The sequence below is a fragment of the Ascaphus truei genome, chromosome 4 (genome assembly GCF_040206685.1).
Source record: "Ascaphus truei isolate aAscTru1 chromosome 4, aAscTru1.hap1, whole genome shotgun sequence".
In the NCBI taxonomy this organism is placed as follows: domain Eukaryota; kingdom Metazoa; phylum Chordata; class Amphibia; order Anura; family Ascaphidae; genus Ascaphus; species Ascaphus truei.
The window spans coordinates 330,888,416-330,910,720 of NC_134486.1; the positions used below are offsets into that span (position 1 = coordinate 330,888,416).

General features: G+C 38.2%; 1 protein-coding gene across 1 annotated transcript in view; it reads left to right on the forward strand.

Moving 5' to 3' along the window:
• Positions 1-17,007, forward strand: part of LMBRD1 (LMBR1 domain containing 1) — a 298,972-nt gene extending 281,965 nt beyond the window's left edge. Inside the window, exons 15-16 of the mRNA XM_075598083.1 lie at positions 15,315-15,406; positions 15,525-17,007. Coding sequence (XP_075454198.1) covers positions 15,315-15,406; positions 15,525-15,638 — 206 coding nt within the window. The 3' untranslated portion in view covers positions 15,639-17,007. The remainder of the gene's footprint in view (positions 1-15,314; positions 15,407-15,524) is intronic.
• The last annotated feature ends 5,298 nt before the right edge of the window (positions 17,008-22,305 follow it).

Sequence of the window (22,305 nt, forward strand, 5' to 3'; positions counted from 1 at the left end):
ACGACGATGCGGTGCTCTGCGACCTGGGACCAGGCTGCAGTATTACGAGACACTTGGGTGAGACACTCAAGCTGGAGCTCACCCCACAAGGAGGATCTGGACCCCTATAGGAGAGAGTGGATTTTTGTTGGAGGCCCCACTACGTGGGACCTGCTCCAATACTTCGCAACAAGCAGCACCTGAGTACTGGAGTACCCAACGTGCACCTACATCCACAGGGGGTAGTGCTACCTCACATTTGGGTGAAACTGACTGAGAAGGACACCAGGGGTATTGGTCCCACCGCACCATCAGTTTTTTGGGGGAACCACCACGTGTTGGGGTATTGGTTGTACCTTGAAAGTTATACTTATTGTTGTTAGTGTGTGTACAGTAAAGTCTAGTTATATACATTGTGTGTGTATTATTCATTACTGTGTATTGGTTCCTGTGAGGGGTTACCCGCCAACGCTGGGATCCCTCACAGGTGGTGGCGCTGCACGCAAGGGGAAAGAGCTCACCCCAGGCTCCCAAAGGTGGAAGCTTAAGCCTCCTGTGAGCAACAGATACAGCAGCACGCGTAGTTCCCATAGGCATAGGGAAAGGGGGCTACACATGCTGATGGGACGGCTGTTATTCGAACGGATCTCAAATCAGTTTTCGTGTTGACCGCTGTATTCTTCATAAATTTTTCTTTGGGCAAAAACGAATTTCTATACAGTAACTACTGAGAGAGGGTGGGAGAGGGGGGTTTGTGTAAGATACAAGCTGGTTTGTACATGAACACTGTACTATTATCTTACACATCCCTCCCCCCTTCCTTTTTTCATTGCGGCAGTTCTGAAAATGAAAAGAAACAATAAATGCAGACATGGTTAGTTTAAGTGCCCTACAGTGCTGTAAAGTGCCACCTGTTCCTGATTAACAGAAATAAATGATTAAACAATAACAATACAGTATTTATTTCAAAAGATTTTTTTTTAAACACTTTTTTTTTTTGGCAGAAACGAATTCATATTTACCTGTGCTTGATTAACAGAAATAAATGATTAAACAATAACAATATTTCAAAACAATAAAAAATAAAAAGGAAAATTATTAAACGCATTAAACCATAAATCCATGTGAAAAAAAATTTGGGGTAAACTTTTGCACTACAGTAGAGTTTGGGAAAGTATCCATGTTGAAAATCCAGAACATCTCTCGTCTGTTTATCATTTTGGAATTCACTTTCATATATAGTATTGTAGTTCTAGGTATATTCTTTAGATATCCTTTGCACTGTAGGTTGTGAGTTTATAGATATACACAGTGGTTGACAAATCACCAAAAAATCTACTCGCCACACAAAAAAAATCTACTCGCCACCTAGTACCAAACGTGTGCTGCTTGGGCCAATAGGAGCTCGCCACGATGTTAAATCCACTCGCCCGGGGCGACCAAATGTATAGGTTTGTCGAACACTGGATATACATATATGTACTTTAACGATTATATATATGAATTGACATTTATTAGGTGTTGTGTTTTAGTCACTCCAAGGGTTATTATAAGTTCTGCATTATTTACTTTATTATGTATATTGCCATATACAGTATATATGTTTCTTTTTATACATTTCTTTTTATTATTTATTTTTTTGTTTTTAATCTATAGTTTTTTGTTTTTCATTATTATTTATTTTGCTTTTACTTTGTCATCAATGCTTCTTTATCATTGGTGTCACTTGGAATATGATTTAGCTGTTTTGTTTCTATCATTCATTATGTCTGTGTATTCCCTGGCTTTGCTGTTCCCATGCAGAGGTGTTTTTCCCCTATGAGGCTTCCGTAGCTTGCTACGGGTTCTCTACCAGCTGACTTGATTGGCTGGTTTGGCGCGAATTCACCTCTTCATTGGAGCTGCCATTTAAAGGGAGTATGGTTGGAACACAGGTTACTCTTTGATAAAGCGCCATTTAGGCGTGAAACGAGTCAGAGGACCTTGTCTTTAGCTTTTGCTATTATGCATCTTTAATACAGCATTTTTATTTTTTCAAACCAGCCTCCAGTCCTATTTTCAGCAGTGCTCTATCGTTTTTTTTGTTGTTCTAAAAGTAAGTAAAGATTGCAGGACGAATGTGTATGGAGTGAAAAAGAAGGCAAAGCTCTTTGAGATGGCCACAGAAAATAAAAGAATGAGGTTATGGGAGAAAATAAAGACTCAGAAGAGTGCACAAGTGCATAGGCAGGGAGGGGAATATGTGTAGAAGCTGTAAGCTCTTAATCAGTGGTTCCAATAAGGCAACGAAAAGCAAAAACAAAATGTAAACCTGATAAGAAATTCCTACAAATTTTTGTGATTTTCTGGACATTGATAAAACAGAATTACAAAATTTAACATACGACAGACCGTCACAAACCCATATTAATATTAAACTACTGCATGTAATGTCAAGCCAATATAATAACATTTTTGTAAAACAATGTGACCATTTTAAATATGAATAATTTTTTTTAAATTTGTATTTTACTCAATTTTCATCAAATACATTGAGAAATACAGAAAAAAAGAAAAGGGGAGGGTGATAGCGGTACATAATAAAGACATCAGGAAGTTGAGTCAAGCATGGGTTTACAATTTCAAAGCTGTTTCGAGTTATACAGTCACAATAAAGGAATGTTGGTGTACTACGGTATCTTTATTTACATTTCGCTTACCTTTGATGTCAAGCCACTCTTAACCTAATTTAAAATCTCACTTAAATGTCCTAAAACGGAAGTGACAACGGCTGTCCCATATTCCTGCAAAAGTTAGACCATGGTTGCCATATTCTTACAAAACGTAATGATTTTGTCATTACTTAGACAGGTAAGGTTCTCCATTTGACGCGAGAGCCAGATTTCTTCTCTAATTTGAACTAAGGTAGGGGATCGTTTGTTTTATCCAGTAGGCAGTAATAGAAGAAACGGCGGTGCATCTGCTGCTGTTGAAGATAAATTGTAACCCAAAAACTGCAAACTGCAAAGATCTAGGTGCAAAAATTTATTGTAGGCACATTAAAAACAGGCAAAAAGGTCACTGACGCGTTTCACGTGGTATCCCACGCTTTATCAAAGCGTGAGATACCACGTGAAACGCGTCAGAGTGACCTTTTTGGCTGTTTTTAATGTGCCTACAATAAATTTTTGCACCTAGATCTTTGCAGTTTTTGGGTTACAATTTATCTTCAACAGCAGCAGATGCACCTCCGTTTCTTCTATTACTTTCTGCAGATACTCCTGGGTAGAAGCACGCCGACAGGACCAGGAAATCCCCCAAGGTCAGCAGTGAGTAACCTACCTTATCTCATTCATGTGATCAGTCCTGCACATTACCCAGATTACCACATAAGATATACCTATATAGGCTAGTGGCATGTGTATGGGAGTGTGTTTTATTATATTGGACAATTGGATTCCTGAGTCTTATGAACTGTCTTATGCAATGAAGATGTTGACAAACTATATCAAGGCATAGTCTGCTCCTGGTTAGCATCACAAGAGCCCCAACCCCCCTACTCTTTCTCTTTTGTATTCGTTATCCAGTAGGAAGCAATACTTAATCTTGTAGCTTTCTTAGCTTATATTCTGGTCTGTACAATCCTGTTTTTGGTTTATTCAGTAAGTACGTTCAGGTGTCAAAATCCACTTGCAGGTCCAGTATTCTCCAAAGTCTTTTAATCCCTGTGCAGCCCCATGCAACATGACTCCATGTTCTCTGCATCCTTTGGGGCACAATGGGGAGTATCCTAGGTATATTTTAGCACCTTTAGTTTGGAGTCAGATACCAGTAATATATAACATCTTGTACCCATTGTCTTTTGTGTGCAAATCAAACTTTTTGCTACAGCCTCGAAAAAATCAGTCCAAACCTCGTTATCTAATTCTGAACCCAGATCCGCTTCCCATTGTTTTATAAATGTCTGGCTTTCTTGCAGGCCTGAGTTCAAGAATGTGCAATAGAGGGTAAAGATTAATCCCTTCTGATGAGCTGCTTCCAGGCATAGGCCTTCAAACAGGGTTCTGGTGTCTCTGGGGGTTTTCTGTGTTTTAAAGCCCTTTCATTAGATGAATCTAAGGAATTCTGAAATGGTAGCCTACTCTCAGAGAAAATGACCTCTATGGGCTTAAATTTGCTTTCCTCCCACAAGACCCCCACCCTCAATATTCCATTTGATCACCACATTTGGAAATCTGCTTTTCTCTCGGGGGGAGGGGGAGTCTGCTTTTCTCTCTTTCTGATGTCTGGGTTGTTAAATATAAGTACCATAGTGAATCTCGTTTGTGTAAAGCCCACTTTGATTGCGTGTTTATCCCAGAATTTCAGGGAATTGGTTATTGTGGGCAGAGGTTCAGGAATGTTTTTCCTCACTTCTCCAGGATGCCAGAGAACCATCTCCGAGCCAATCTGGTCAGATTCTATTTTAACCCAGCCTCATCTCTGTGTCTGCATGCCCGTTAATGAGCTGCCTGTTAGTGTGAGATTAAACGTGGCTGTGCCAATCCTTCTATGCTAGTAGGAAGGATCATGATCTGTTTCTTAACCCTCTGCCTCTTCCCAGCCAATATGAATATTTAAAAATGTTTTTGAAGGTCTTTGATTTCTTTATTTACCAGGGGAATGGGTAGGGTCTGGAACATGTACAATAGTTTTCGTAGTACATTCATTTTAACTGATTGGACACGGATAATCCAGGATATTTTGTATTTTGTTCATACGCCCATTTGCTTTTTTATTCTTTGTATATGTTTTTGATAATTGACCTGTACTCCCAGATATTCAATTCTTGGCTTTTTCATTTGTAGTCAAAGTTAAGTTTTATTAATATAACTGTATGTAAAGGAAGATTAATATTTAGTGCCTCTGATTTGTTATGGTTTATTTTAAATCCTGATATTATTTTAAATATGCTGAGTTGTTTGTTAGGTAGGGAGGTCAACGACTTTGAAATTGTAAGGAGCCAGTCTGCGGAAAAAAATAATTGGTACATATGGTTTGCTATAGTTATCACGCTTATGTCCTTGTTAGCCCTAATCTTAACTGCTATTGGCTCTATTGTCAATACGAACAAAAGGGGTGACAAGGTGCAACCCTGTCTTTTCCCTCCTGTTATCCCGACCTTATCTGATGCAGTTCACAAACACTCTTGTTTTTGGGGTTGTGTACATCAACATTATCGCTTTGAGGAATTTTCCTCCCAGACAATTCTTCTATTGTGGCTCTCATGTATCTCAAATCTTTTCAAATGCTTTTTCAACAGCAAGCTGGGCCAAAAACATTGTTGGTACTTTGTGGCTCTTGGAGTAAACTATAATGTCTGTCGCTCTCCTAATATTATCTAATGCTTTTGTAGTAGGGATAAAGCCGAGCTGGTCTGGATCGATCAGTTTGGGCAGGAACTAGTTTAATCGGGTTGCTGACATTTTGGATAAGATTTTTATATCTATAGTAATTAAGGAGATTGACTTTGTACAGCGATTGGGGTCTCTTCCTTCTTTGTAAATGACCAAGATTTTTATTTGGGGCATGTTTTGAGGGAATTGTGCTCTCTGGAGTATTGTTATATCATTTTAGCATCTGAGGAATTAATGGTTTGTTGAATTTTTTTATAATATATGTTTGAGAATGCATATGACATGGGGCCTTTGCGGGTTTTAGATTTTTTTTTATTGTTTCCACAATCTCCTCATAGGCGATTGGCAAGTCAAGTTTGTGTTTGTCCCTTTGATTTCACATGGGAGTCCTATGGTCTTGTGTATGGTTTCTGGCTTTTGTTTGGTTTGGCCTGTTTTTTTACTATTGTGAGTAATAATCGTAATACTGTTTGGCTATTAGGTTAGGATTGCAGTTAATTGGCCTGTATTTTCTTTTATTGAGTTTTTTGCGTTTATTCTATTAAATGGTTTGATATTTCCTAATCTCTCTGTCAGCATTGAATCTGCCTTATTTGCTTTTTTGAAGAATTTTCTTTTTGTCCACATCATGGTCTTGTCTGCCTCTGAGGTTTTTCCATTTTTTTGTATTGTTTCATTCAGGGTTTGTTTGTGTCATTCTCTAATTCCTGTATTTTATTTTTTAATTGTTTTTCCTCTCAAGCCTTGTTCTTTTCTTATAGGATGATATGCTAAATAGTTTGCCTCAGACTACTGCCTTGTCGGCCTCCCATAGTGTTAGGGATGTGACGCTGTTTTGGTTTCGTTGAATGTAGTGATTTTTTTCTGCTTTCACCTCTTAAGATCTCTGGTATTTTAAGCAATGATTAATGTAATATCCAGGGGAGGTGTTTAGCCTGGGAGCTTAAATTAAGTTAATGTATATAGTTGCATGACCTGACCAAAAGATTTTGTGTATCTTGGCTTTTATTACCTTAGGAATCAAAGAAACATATGAAAATATGAGTTACATTCTTGAATAGGATTTGTGTGGGGCAGAGTAATATTTGTTACCAGAGGATTATTGTAATCAAACATCGTTGGTTGGGAGGAGGCCTGAAAGTGAGTCTCTTGTAGCAGTACAATGTCACTGTTTGCTTTCTTATATTCTAGAAGAGTATTACGGCTCTTATTTGAACTATTCAGTCCTTTGAGGTTATGCGATAGTACATGTATGGCCATAGTTCTGGTAGAACCCCTTTTTTTTTTTATACCAAAAGAGAAGAAATGCAGCCACCAAAAGATGGGTGCTGCAGAAACTCATAATAGGGGCACTCAAAAATGAATACTGTATAGCAATTGACCGATCTGAATATTTATTGTGAGGTCAAAAATAATTGAAGTGAACAGACAATAAAATCAATTTAAAAACATATAAATTCTGCATTTTATGGTTACAATTCAAGCACGTGTGCGGCAAGCCAGGAAAAAAAAGGGGGGGAAGAATTAAAGATATCATCCAATGTTGGTAAGTAAATGTTACTGTTGTCTCAGTGATCCCACACCACAGGAAGGGGTTAATAATTAGCCCCTTCTAAGTGAGGAGATCACGATCCAGCTGGAAACAGACAATCAATCAAGACAAAACATAGTGGAAGATACAGATTACTATAAATGAGAGTAGAAAAACTACCATTGTATCAAACACCAGAATAGTACAATTTAAGGAAACAATCTGTTGTATGCAATGTATGTACTGTATTTCCCTCTGTCCATGGATGCCCCAGTTGTAATAAACTTGCATGAATACACATATGAGTGAAAGTGTACCATCAAAAACTAGATCTATTATAACTCCACAGTGACTAAGATGTTAAACACCTAACAGGGAACCTCTAGTAAAACTACTTTTGGCCTTCCATGTAATTCCCACTGAGTATTGATGATACTATCTCAGAACTAAGTGATTAAAGCATTCAAACTATCCACTGTTTAAATACTGAGGTGCTTACTGTAGCATATATCACACAAATGTTGGTCATAATTAGCAGTACACTCTGCTCCATGCAGGCATAATACTTGCCAAACCGTTGGGTCAAAATTTCAGCGTTGCCCGCATGAAAAGTGCAGCAGGCAGTCCCAGATATGCAAAAGCTTTTTTCCCAACAAATAATGTAAAACAAATATAATCACTGCGCTTCTCCATGTGAGGAGCATGCAGCTAGTGAAGGATTTGGCCATACAAATGTGCAAAACAAAAAGTGAATCCCTGCGCTTCTCCCTTTGAGATAGCAGTCAATGGGGAATATATGACAATAGAACAGGAAAAACCAGGGCGCTCCCTCCGAAGAGTATATTAAATGGGGTAAATACAATAAATAGTTTACAACCTTGAAACTGTTATACAAGGATCCCCTCAGTGTCGTCGTCTCTCCTATGGCTCTGACCCCAATAGGATCTATCCAGGATCCTTGTTGGTACAGGGATACAGAAAGAAAGGGGAAGCACAGGTAGAGGAATACTATTGTAATGTATATAACCTCTAATTAATGGTAGTGGGGGTAATAAAAATGGAAACACACTTAACGGCCTTGTGTAAATGCCATCACATCAAGGTTTCTTTGTGGTCTTCTTTTTTTCTCTCTTTACTTTTTCTCTGTTATGGTATTTTTCTTTCTTCTCAGGTCCAGGTATATTCTTAGGTTCGCCAAAGACTTTCCATTCAGACGTCACCCTCGAGGCAAACAGATATATATATATATATATATATATATATATATATATATATATATATATATATATATATATATATATGAACAGTATTGAAGAGACAATGCAAATGATAATATTGGTATTGGGTGTCCAGCTGAGATATAAAATAAAGCAGCAAATAAATGCAGTCACTCACACGGACAAGTGTGAGTGCAACTTGTGGGGGAGGTGTCTTTTCTTTTTCGCATGTAGGGTGACCGTATTCAGTGTCTTATGGGCACGTATGGATAGTGGGTAATAATAAGTATAGAAAATGATACTCACACGGCCTTGTGTGAGTAAGCACACATATGGGTATCTTTTAAAACTTCAATGTTGGTTTCCAGGTATGGGGAGAGTGGCTGGACGCTCCTCCCCTTTAGTAATGAGACATGGTGCAGTCTTAAATAAAGAGTACCTGTCTTTTATTTAACATTAAAAATGAAAAGAAAAAGTAAAAAGCGACTATAAACAAATAAAAGAATGCAGCCAGTCTTTAGGATGGTTAGTCGTAGGGCTCGTGGCACGCAGCTAACTGCCTCCGCGTCCGGATATTGTGCTGTGTTCCTGTTGTCCTACTCCTCGACGGTGGCTGTGGTTGTCCAAAATTGCTGACAAGAAAGAGCAACGCGTTTCGCCACTTTGCGGGCTTCCTCAGGCTCCATAGATCACTTCACTTCATATATATATATATATTCCCCATTGACTGCTATCCCAAAGGGAGAAGCGCAGGGATTCACTTTGTTTTGTAAAGCTTTTTTTCCCCCCCATCAGTGGGAGGGAAAAACTGTCAGCTGTTAACCACCTCCGCATGCAGTTTCACTGATCGTGGGGGATTACCATCCAGCAGCATACAAAGTACAACAAACATACACAGGGTTCTTTTCACCAAATCAGTACGGAAGAGAAGCTGTCAGCTGCTATCCGCTTCCGCGCACGGCTCCATCAACCACAGGGTACACCTTTTTTTGCCCGTCATGAGCTGTATTTGCTAGGGTGTCTTCGTCTTCTTGTCAGAATTCCCTTGACTGATCTTACTGTATGTAGAGGTGTGGAAGGAGAAATTATAAGGGGGAGTAATGACTGTGTGTACAGCCAGTTACTCGTGGTCTGTGCATCCTCAAAGGTAGGGGAATATAAAAACAGGCTTGAGGACTTTAGAGGGTCCAGCATCGTGTCCGGGACATGACCTGTAGCCTATTGGCTACCTGTTTGATGACTACGTTTTGTAAAATGGTAAATCTGAAAAAAGTTCTAGATTATCTGAACAATAGGTAGCCTACAGATGCAGCGGCTGTTACCCATTCATTTCTCTAAATGGTTTTCGAGATTTCCCCGAGTCTCTTTCAAAATTTGCCTCTACAAACGAATGGCCCATCGGATTAACACAGTAGGCGTCCCTGCTGTGTTAATCCTATCAGGGTCTGACTGTCTGTAAGAGACGCACAGTAAGGCTACGGCCCCAGTGCCTGCGCGCCTTCGAGGCTGGCGGCGCGTGCAGCTGAGTTCCCCGGTCTGCAGTGATCTGCAGGGGAAAAGACAGGGGGGACGTGACGGGGAATGTGATGGGGGCGTGGCCATAACATCACCCGGCAGGTTCGCCCTCATTGGCCGAACCTCCGGGCGCATGGCCTAGCACTCCGCCGCTAGAGCTGATCACAATTTTAATGTCAGCCTGAAAAACTCGCCGCACAGCGGCCACCCTTCGCAGCGAGCCCGGTCCCATTGAGAGGCGGCTCTTGTCCCCGCTGCGCCCGCCATACCGAGCGCTGCAGCAGCCAGCGGGGACCAAGTCTAAGAGGCTGAATCATTCACTCTAACTACGCGCCTCTCACAGGCGATCGCAGGGGTTTTATTTAATTTTAAACATTACAGTAATGTAGCAGGCGGTCTCCGGAGCTGAACCGCATTGACCCCATACTGCCCGAGATACAGGCCCCGTTATGGGGTGCCGGTATCCGCGCCATGTTAAAATCCTGTGGGTCACGTGACCATGGGATCTAAACAAAGCAGAGTGATACCGGCATCCCATAACGGGGCCTGTATCTCAGGAAGTAGGGGATCCCGAGGCTTAAACGAACTTTGTTTAGCTCAGGAGACCCCCTGCTCGTGCACACTAGTATCATACACCCCTCCCCCCCTGCTCATTACCTTAGTGGATAGCTGCTAAGGTAATGAAGCTGCTTACATTTTATTTTTATTCATAGTGTGCGTGTATAGGGAGCCGGTATCCCCGCCATGTTAAAATCCACGTGAGATCTAAACAAAGCAGAGGGATACTGGCACCTCACACTTGTATCTCGGGAAGTAGTATGGTTCCCTTCTCTTTACCCATTTAACTTTTAGGCTCCCCATAATTATTAACACTTTTTTTTTTTTATATATATACCACCTCAGGTCAAACCCCTGTTCCTGCATTCTAGAACCTATCTTGGAATTGTCATTGTGTATGCTCTAGGACCATATTTCTCTGTGGTATTTTGGGTTTACTCTAAGCTAACATAATTGCGTATACATACAATACATTCATATTAAATTATTATACTTCACATTTCAATCAGGAAAGGTCAGTCGCTCAATCAAGTGTATCTCCACTCAGCTTTCAGTACCACAGCGGGTCTACTCCTAGGCCTCACAGTTCATCATTGCCTTTGGTTTTCTGCTACTTGGACTGTTGAAGCTATAGTGTTTCTTGGTGACACTCTCCTTAGTCCCACTTCTGACCACTCTAGCGCTGCCTTTTATGCTAATTGGGAGGGTTGCTCCGGTAGTTGCACTTGGATGCCCAGTCGAACCATGATCTCGTTGCCTTCCTCCAGGTCTTTAAGAATGAAATTGCTGCCTTACTGTGACACAATTAGTTTGAACGTGAGTACTCGGCGATATCGGTTATCCTTTTCACTCAGGATATCTGTGATCAGCTGAGTTCACATCTACGGGACAGTGTGGCTGGTGCTTGGCCTGGGAATACTTGCAGTTGTGCATTCTCAAATGACAGACCTTGTGGAGGACCCAGCGTGGACGAGGGTGCCTCTTGTGTTTTAAAATAATGGAGGCAGAGCATCACATCTTGTGGCTTGTTGCTGTTAAGGGGTCTGGGCCTAAGTTCTCTGGCAGCGGTCTATCTGAAGAGATTCTGCTGGAGTCCTGGGCAGTAGAGTCTCAAACCATCTCCATAAATATTTTTCAAACTCCGTTTTAGACTCCAATATCCCTCGGATCCTAAAGTTGTTGCATCTGCTTCTATTCTCTGCATCCTCCTGGCGGTACAGCATGTCAACCATTTGACCTCTCTGGTGCTCTTGATCTCTTGCAGCCGTATCTTGATCCTTTAAAATTGAATCTGTTTTTCTTTTAATGCCGTCTGTTCACGCACCCAGATCTGTGATCTCTTGTTTGACTCCCACTAGCACTATGTGGATTTCAGTCAGGAATAAGGTCTTTATGTTAATTAAGAGATCTTCAATGCTCCTTTTTCGTGTCGTTCTGACTGAAGGTCTCAGTCTGATGATTCAGAGTTAGACTGCCCACGTGAAGGGGAATAGCCTGTGTGTGGCGTGTGCGTTGAGCTTTTTTGTTTTGCTCAGGGCCATCTCTTGGTTTTTATACTTCCTATCTTTTTGTTTGTGCTTCGGAATTTGTATTTTTTTATTTTCATTTAGGTCATCAGTGGAGCCTACTTATCGAGCAGCCATGTTCCTCGGCGTCGCGCATTAATTACCCCCCCCCCCAACCCTCCCATGAATACAATTTAATTTACATAATTTCTTGCTTTTAAAGGTCAAACAGGTCAAATTTATTGTTGTAATTTGTTCAATCCTGTTACTGTAGAGAGCCATCTGTATATTTCTTTGAGCTGTTCTGTAATTCAGGTGAGCAGCTCCAGGGTTGCAGATGGTGACAAGACTGCTATCGCCATTGAATCTGTTTTTATTTATGCTTTGTATATAAACAAGGGCTTATCTCTTGTCGAGCCATGTAGCAGGGACTTACCCCTGTTTAAATAAAGCGGCCTCAGAGCTCTGAGAATTCAGCAGAGAGGTAGTTAATTGCAGCCACTCAATTAACTAGTCTTGACTTGGACTAATGAGAGCTTTGTAAAAAGCCTCATGTGAGACACAGGAGAGAGATTCCTTAGCTCACATTTGGGCTGACAGGAGAGCAGAGAAGTCTGTACACAGACACTGTCTTGAGCACAAAGGCTGTGCTGAGATCAAGACACCCAGAGACCTACTGTATATTTACTGGACACAGAGGACCCAGGAACCTGCCAGAGACTGACATGGAGGGCCACCTGCTTAAGGTACTTCCTGAGACTCTGGGGTGATAGGCTGGTAATGGGAATATCCCTCCAGTCCTGCAGATAGGTCTGGGGAAGTAAGTTAGCCCTTACAAAGGGATAGGGGTTTGTTATTTTGTTGTTTTTGTGTGTTTTGCCTGGATAAAGGAACAGGGTCAATAAAGCCAAGATATAATTTCACCCAAATCGGTCTCCATTATATGTACAGTACCTCTGCACACATCTCTTACAAGCCACAATTAATTTATTGTTAATGTGAACTTTTTTAAACATTCTTCTATTTCAGTGCATTACAGTTGCACGTTAGAGCTACTGTACAGCAGTTGGTTACAGTCCAGCCATCAAGCTCGGTAGAATCTGTCTTAACTACATATTTTTAATTACATATTATTAAGAGATGTCTCGAAAGGTTATGTGCAAATATTTATGCATTGTTGTGTTTGATCCTAAAAGTAATTTGGGTTGCAAGAGAAAACAAATCCTGATATCAGCAGGACTGGAAAAAGCTGCTAAAATTACTTTTCAAAAATGTGTTTATATGTCAGTGGCCTGTGGAAATTGAATTACCATAATTCATGGATGTTGTGCTTTTCTTTCACATTTGTAATTGCTACAAATAATTTACAATATTCAGCTCTTAAGAGCGACAATGTCTGTTGAGGGGATAGGTTCATAGTATCTGCAGATAAAAATGCCTCAAGCAGCAGTTACAAGTACGTCAAGAATAGCATTGCATCCTTCTGCCAACATCTAAGAATTGCCTATTTTAGTTATTTATGTGTTTAATTTTACTGAGTTGGAAAGAAAAACAAATACTTAAGGTTCAGGACATAGATCATTTTTTTTGGGGGGGGGGTACATTTTCTGTCGTAAAAATACTATGGCCCTATAACAAACAACATTTTATATATAGACATAATCCTACAAGGAAGGTGCGCTCAAAACATAATGAGATCCATATTCCAAAAATACAGTACTCCACAATACTGTATTCAGTGGGTGATGCCACTGAGTTACATAGTACATAGTTGATGAGGTTGAAAAAGACGTCAGTCAAGTTCAGCCTACAGTATGTACAATTTAGATGACAGATACTTATCCTATATTTGTATTTACAGTATATTGATCCAGAGGGAGGCGAATAAACAACCCCAGTGAAACATTATCTAATGATCTTGGATTTTTGTTCTCCAATTATCTCATAAGGAGAACATTTTGATCCCTTCCTAACTCCAGTAATGGCAACCAAACTTCTCCCTGGATCAACATCTTTGCCATTTTTACTTATTTGGTATATCCCGGTATACTTTCCCTTCTAAAAAAGATATCTAACTTGTTTTTAAGATATCTATTATATCTGCCATCACAGTCTGCATGGGTAATGAATTCCACATTTTAACTGTCCTTACTGTAAAACCCCTTTCCTTTGTTGCTGGTGAAATTTCCTTTCCTCCAACCTTATGGGATGGCCCTGTGTTGTTTGTACTTCGCTTAGGATGAATAGTTCTTTAGATGGCTCCCTGTATTGATCCCAAATGTATTTGTATATAGTTATCATATTCCCTCTTAGACACCTCTTTTCTAATGTAAATAGATCTAATTTAATTAGCCTTGCATAAGTCAGAGTACAGTGTTTTTATTCTTAAGCATCTTATTTGTTGTGTTCCTGTGTTTTAAATTTAGCATCCTCTAAACACTTTGTAGCTAACAATTTATTGTATTGCTTTTCCTGTATCTTGACAGCTCAAATCAGGTTGATTAAATAAAATGTATTTTGCATCACACCTAAATGTATTTGTAATAATTAAGTTATAACCCCCTGAAGAACATGGACATTAATACCCAGCAAGCAATGTACTGAGGAGATTTGTGCTCTTAGGGTAAATTACTTTAAAAAAAAAAAAAATGTAATACCTTTTCTATGTTTTTGTGTTATGAGGAGATTGCTTCCGCCTTGGCTATGCTGGGTAAAACTGCAAACTGCAAGGAACTTTCCCCAGATTTTTTCATTTTTTCTCTAGAACGCATTTTTGGATTTGCTGGGGGGAGGAGGGAGGGGGGAGGGACTTAACCAGCCATTCAAATAATGCTTTGAAGAGGAGCAGAAAGAAGCTGCAGTCTGCCGGGCCCTTACAGTGAGTGCTGCTCCTTCTGCTTAAACATGTTAGAATTAACTGCACTTAATTTTAATTTAGCAAATTAAAAGTGCTTTTAGAGAAGATAAAATAGAGACTGAGAAGAGTTGTTGAGCAAAGCTGCAGTGACTCCAATTTTGTTTGTTTTGGCACTAGAAACAAATTTTGTTCAACTACTTTACAGTTTTGCAGATAACTTTAAAATGTCTGAAGAGTTCATACTGTACTGTATCTCAATATTTTATAACAACTGCATAGGGAGATTAAATTAATTGTTGTGGAAAAATATTTTTTTTAAATTCTTCACTAGGTCTGCAAATTAAAGACAAACTATTTTATTTACAGAAGTATCTTTAAAAAGTTGTTGTTTGTTTCAATTTAAGGTTTATTAACAATCTCTTTTTTTCTTAACTTTTTTTTAACATCTTGGCTGAATCGGCCTTTATGTTTTTAAGTCCAAAAGTGAAACATTGGTACTTTATAACAAGTATTTTTTTTTAATAACAATTGAAGGTGGGGAATCTCTAATTTTATACTGCCTGCCTCTAGTGCTTTTCAATTAAACTGAAAACTGGCTTTCGCTGAAACAAACTATTTCAAATTGCAGATTTAAACTGAAAATGTGCTGCAGTCACAAATCTACACAGCACACTTGTGGTTTTGACACTAATATGTTTAATTTTGTACTGGAGGGTCATGTGTTAAAAGAAAAGCAGATACTCCAGTTTACTTAATTTTTTTTTATTCCATTTACAGATCAGTGCACAGTCACTCGAACATACCTATTTCTTCACAAGTTTTGGTTCTTCAGCTCTACCTACTACTTTGGCAATTGGGCGTTCATTGCAGTACGTAACAGTTTCTCATTTATGAAATATTTGAAAACTTTTTAAACACATTAAACATATGCAAGTGCCTACTATACCTTTGCACAACCAAATCTAATAAAATGTATCTCAATTATAGGTCTTTCTTATTGGATTAATTGTGGCAAGTTGCAAAGGCAAGAAATCTGTAATTGAAGGAGAAGTGGAAGAAGATGATTCAGACCTAAGTGATGATGAGCTACCGCATATTTAATATGTCTGTTTAAAGGAACAGCCTTTTTTGTAGCAAATGCTAAATGCTATTTCACATAGTATTGGAATTAAGTGAACAAATTCAACTATAATTTTCATTTATATACCAGTATGGTTGGATATGTTTATAAATTGGTGAAAATATTAGTTTGGGGGTCTGGTATGATGCAAAAGTGTTTCTTAGGAATATAATCTAAAACAAGTACAATATATTATTTTATTAAGAAAGAAATGAGGATTGGTGTCTAAATAATTCTGCTCAACTATGCACTAAGATTATATGATGAACTTGCTGTTCTACTTGTTTACATTAACTTTTTTTTTTTAATGTCCTTAATATATTTTGTTGTCTGCTGGGTTATGGTAGAAATCATCTCACCATTCCTGCATCTGAGAAGTATCATGCATTGGGTACTTCTTGGCAAGTATTGGATATTGACTAGTAGGGTACAGTAGTTTAAATTAATATTAGCTGATATTTTTCATTATTGTTAAGTTAATTAAATGTGTTAAAAAAAAATTCTACTGTCAATAAAACAATAACAAGCCAAGAAGAACATTATGGTATTTCTGTTTACGCCTATTCAAATTATTAATGTTAGTCTTTAAAGTAACTGTACCCACTTAGAAACCCCTGGTTCATTTCTAGTTGAGCAAATAATTTTCTCTCTGTGCATTAGTTATTAAAATTTAGAGCAGGGCAAAAAATATACCTGTAAAGTATGCTTGAAAAATTGAGTACAGCGAGATACATTTCTATTAATACATTTTATGAAAAGGACCCTTCTGAGGTTACAGTATCAGTGAGTACTTATTGTATTATGAAGTATGAGTGAAAATTGTACTGTAGCAGCACGCTGCTCAAAAGACTGCAAATTGTTCATGTTAAGGATACAGTATTAGGCACATCTTAAATAAGCATTGAATCATCTAAAGCCCTTATACAACAATGCTTCAAGTATTTTGTTAGAAAGGCAGCAATAGTTTTCACATTATCCTAATTATAGATGATCCCACAGGCACATTAAAAAAAATCTGTTCTTTTTAAATTATGCCATAGATTGTGAATTAATTTTAAAGAATATTATTGTCAGTCACTTTGCCATTGCAGACAAGTCATAAGCCCAAATACAAAATAAAATAAAAACTAGGATTTCCAGATAATTTGAATGTTTTTGGCGATTTACCATATACAGGGAAAAATAAACATTGACGACTAAATGTTGTTCTACATATTTATGATGGGCAACCACATTCCTCAACAGGGTATATAGAGCATACACTTACTATTGCACTTTATCTTGACAAAGGTTCGCCAGCGGACCGAAATGTTGATCTTGTTACAATAAATTTTCTACTTTTCAAGACCACCGGAGTGCCACTACTTTTTCACTTTTCGTTGTATATCTTAACAGAATGTATTATTTTCACAGCATGGCTATTCTAAAATTACACTAATTATTTATATATACAAACACTAGTTATAAATAAAAAAAAAACATAATTCTGTTTTAAATTAAATTTTGTCAATCAGGTGTTCAACATGACGCAATTCATGAAAATTTATTTAAAACAATTAATGTATTCAATGTGTGTAAAGATGCAGCCACCAGTATCCGATGACTTACCTTGGAAAATCTGGGGCAATCGCCCAGTAAACTGCAACATTTCTGTGAGATTACTGCAGCCAGACTAATGGCCCATCGGATTAACACAGTAGGGGTCCCTGAAGGTCCCATTCAAACTGAATGGGACTGCAGGGACTCCTGCTGTGTTTATCCGATGGGCCATTAGTCTGGCTGCAGAAATGATGAATCATGTACTGTGAGATAACCACAGTATTTTCCCAGGCAAATCATCAGATACTGGTGGCTGCATTTGTACAGTATGACCAATCCGTACACGCTGAACATTTTATGAAGGTTTGTAGTAATTTTTACCACACTGTTTGACACCCAAAAAAATTACGTGAACTTTGTACATGCAGTAGGCCCCTATAACTAAAAAACGTTTTGTTTTGGAAAACATTTTCTACTTACCTTATTTTCTGTGACTGCAATTAGTGTTGTATTATTATTTTTCATGCACACAGTGTAGTTTATAGAAAGAAGAATAACGGCTCTCACGGACCATCCTCTGCAGTGCCAATTAACCACCTTCCCAAAATATATATTATTTGTATTGAGAGATTTGTTTTCCTTATGAGATGTTTACAAATATACAGTACAACTCTTCATTACAGCTATTCTGTTCAGATAGAAGCAATTATAACACATTTTTAATTCTGATATGACTTACATTAACGCCACAAATATAGTACTGTAGAAATGCATTTTTTTTCTGTATCCCTTTGTGTTGGGTTTAACAGTTGAGTGCTTATTGGCGACATACCGATATAGGGCAGCTCTACGATTCCTGACCTATAGCCATAGTCTCAAAGTAGAAATATAGCAGAGGTACAGTACAAACTGCTAATTTGTCCCATTTAATTGTAGCAAGCAAGACAATATTTGCATCTTTCTCATCTGAAAATTGCCTTCAATAACAACATGGCAAAGGAACCTTTCTAGCACTGGGTCTTTTTGTTTATATTTATTAACATTTGAACATCAAGATGCATCAAAAGATGTTGTCACATAATTGGCAGCACAGTCACACTCCATCTTTGTTTTTTCTTATGATTTCATTTTTAGATTTACATGTCCATATTTTGATTGTTTTACAGTAGGACACAGTTATCCATGTGTTAGTTTTCATGTCTTGGTTCTAGGACTATGATAACTAATGTAGTTCTTTGGGCATTTCTGTCCATATTGGGTTCTTATTGTGGAGCATGGTGATGGATGCTTTTTTGTTCTAGTCTTTCCTACCAATGGAACTCTGTGCTTCACAATTACAATATAGCATGTAATACGCAGTGCATCGGATTTCTACAGATACTGTCCCTGCCCAGAAGAGCTTACAATCTGTTTGTGTGTGAAGCAGAAGGAGAAAGTGACTTGCCCAAGGTCACATGGTGCTGACTCTAAGATTCGAACCAAGTAGCCCTGCAAACTTCTTGTCATTACTTACAGTTAGTGTCTTTACTCACTGAGCCACTCCTTCCTCCCTTGAAGTATAGATGTAGCAAGCATTGTTACTGCCATTAGTGTAGAATAACACAAGAAATAACGTTACATAACGCATGCGTTAAGGACATAATACAAGCGTTACCAATGTTTTAAGCACATTGTATTATCATTAGTAATAATGCCTGTATTTAAACTCAAAGGAAAGAAATGCAAAATGCCACCATAGTGTTATATTGTTAAGGTTTTACTCTAAATTCAATGAATAAAAATGCTCCTGGAAAAAAGTAAGATAGGCTTGTAAATCCAATAAGATGTTATTTCCCCATCTGTGTAGTGCATTCACGGGTTTCAACTGCTTGTTCCTCTTAGCTTCTATGTTCCCCTGCAACCCAGATGTTCCAGTCAGCTTCTTGAGTGGCTACTGGGGCTATCCAACAAGGTTGTAGCTTCTGGGATAGCAGTATTGCATTCCTCTCATTAGCATGATACAGATGCAGCACCGCCCCCCACATATTTAGTTGCGTATCGACCTCACCAAGAAAGGGCGATACTGTGCAACTAATATGGCTGCACCACTTGGTCTGTGGTTAATTGTTATACCTATCAATGAAAAATATATATTTTGACTAAAATAGTAGCATATTTCTGTACTTGTAATAAAGATAAATTTGGCGCCTATAATAGAAAAAAGAAAAAAAAACAATATTGTCAATGCCAAATAATCTTAGAAGTAAAATAAACATACAACCATAGGATGGTGTGTGACACAACAAATGTCCTTGCAGTGTTCAATGATGATGGTAGTGGTAAATTACCAAGTGCATGAAATAGAAGAGAAAACACACAATACTGTGGGTGATTGGGACAAATGAGACAAACTACAAACACACAACAAAAAAGACTAAACTAAGTAGAAGCATCTGAATAAAACAGGTGATAGATTTTGAAGAAAAAATACAGGTTTACACCCAGTTATGCCAATTTATGGGCATATGGTAAGACTACATCTGGTCTCACTGTCCCTTTGGTGCAAACCTGGTGCTCTGGCGGTGCTACATCGATGACATTTTGTTCATTTGGAAGGGGAGTTTGAATGAGCTTAATTTGTTTACTTTATACAGGAATAACAATCATCTTAAATGTACTTTTAAAAGTAGCAGTCAATCAATAGTTTCTTGATTTAGTTATTTTCATTTCTGATAACACAATACATACAATGACATTTTTTAAGGAAGTTCAGGCGAACAATTATTTGAGGGTAGATAGCCATCACAACTCATCTTTGGTCAGCAACATCCCAAAAGGTCAGTTTATCAGATTGAAACTTAATAGTCCTACAAATTAGCTATTTAAGACCCAGGCCCAAGAGCGAAAAAAAATAATTTGTAGAAAGAAAGTATCCGTTGCAAAAATTGAACAACACAATATCAGATGTCGAAGCAATGGATAGGGAGAAACTTCTTGAATACAAAATTAAAGTCGACAATCTGATAGCTGAAGTGCATTTTATAACGCAATACAATCAGATGGCACCCACAATACGGAAGCTCTTTCGCAAGTACTGGCCTATCCTTAAAAAAATATGCGGTCCTCCAGCAGCAGCGGGAGATGAAGCGGAGCACAGCCAAAAAACGAAGCAGGGTAAATGTGGGTGGTGACTTCAAAGGAGTTTATTCAACAAACAGGTGTAGCTGGTGGATCATCTGACGCGTTTCAGCCCTAGGGCCTTTGTCAAAGAATGATCCATCAGCATAAGGGAGACATGTATATAGGCAGTGTTAACACAAATCACCTGCACGAGATAGAAATCAGGTGAGGTGTGTAATTAACTTCATACTCATATACTGGGAATATAAAAGACGTTAGAACAGTGCCAGCAAAACATCATATTGTTCAATGGTTACATATGTTTAACACTGTTGCAGCAATGAAGACATTCTGACAATTGACATAAATAAACATGAATAGTATCAATATATATGAATGGATGGTTGCTTGGCCCACAATAAAATACAAAAAAAATTAAAAACAAAGAATTGTCTGTTGTGAATCAATTATGGTTAAGTATATTATATATAACATAGAAATCTCTGTTAAGAATTATAAAGGTACATAAGGTAAGCAAGATATAAGAAGAGATGTGGATTATTGTGTGCATAACTGCATTTAACAAATATATGTCTGAACATAGTCAGAGAAGGAAGGGGGAAGGTGGGAGGGAGGGGAAGGGGGGGAGGAATGCAAGAAGCCTGACAGATAAAATGGGGGAGCTTGAATTAATAGCTGTAAGGGAGCAGTATATCGTAGGCATTACTGAAACATGGTGGGATTAAACTCATGACTGGACAGTTCATTTAGAGGGTTATTCCGTTTTTCGGATGGATCAAACAAATAGAAGGGGAGATGGAGTATGTTTATATGTTAAATAGGATCTAAAACCTATTATAAGGGATGAAGGGAATGATGAAAATGTAGAGACTTTGGATAGAAATTAGCAGTGGAGGTAAAAGTATAAAGAAAATGTTTGTGGGAATATGCTATAAACCACCAAATATCTTTGAGATTGAGGAAGCTAAAATACTTTTGCAAATGGAGAAGGCATCAAAACTGGGTCATGTTTGCATAATGGGGGATTTTAATTATCCAGACATAGACTGGGGCAATGAGATTAGCATTACAACAAAAGGAAACGTGTTTTTGGGGGTGCTTAAAGACAATTATATGACTCAAATTATTGAGGAACCAACCAGGAGAGGGGCAGTACTGGATTTGGTCATATCAAACAATGTAGAAGTAATAACAAATATTCAAGTCCTGGAACATTTGGGTAACAGTGATCAAAACATGGTCTCATTTGAAATAAATTATCAAAAAACAGATTACTTGGGTTGGACAAAGACCTTAAACTTTAGAAAGGCAGATTTTAATGAACTGAGGTCTAGTCTATAAGTAATACAATGGGATGATGTTTTTGCAGGGAAAATGTAGAAGATAAATGTGCAGTCTTTAAAACATTGTTAGAAAAGCACACTTATCAGTGTATACCCTTGGGTAATAAGTATAAAAGAAATAAGTCAAAACCAATGTGGCTAAATAAACAGGTAGGGGAGGAAATGGACAAGAAGAGGAAGGTGTTTAGATTCTGTAAGTCAGAAGGGACAGAGACATTGTATCAGAATTATAAGGAATGTAACAAAAATTGCAAAAGGGCAATCAAATTAGCAAAAATGGATAATGAAAAAAGGATTGCAATAGAAAGTAAGGTCAACCCTAAAAAGTTCTTTAAGTACCTTAATAACAAAAAAATGAGAAAAGAAAATATAGGACCCTTTCAGTGTGAGATGAGTAGGCAGATTATTGGAGATAACGAAAAAGCAGAGGTATTAAACAAATTCTTTGCCTCTGTGTTTACCAGGGAAGAATCAAATTCAATAGTAGTTCCGCAGGAGGAAGCCACAACCTCCATATTAATGAACAATTGGTTAACTGAGGAAGAAGTCCATAAGCAACTTGAAAAAATTAAAGTAAATAAGGCACCTGGCCCTGATGGCATACATCCAAGAGTTCTCAAGGAGTTAAGCTCAGTAATAGCCAAAC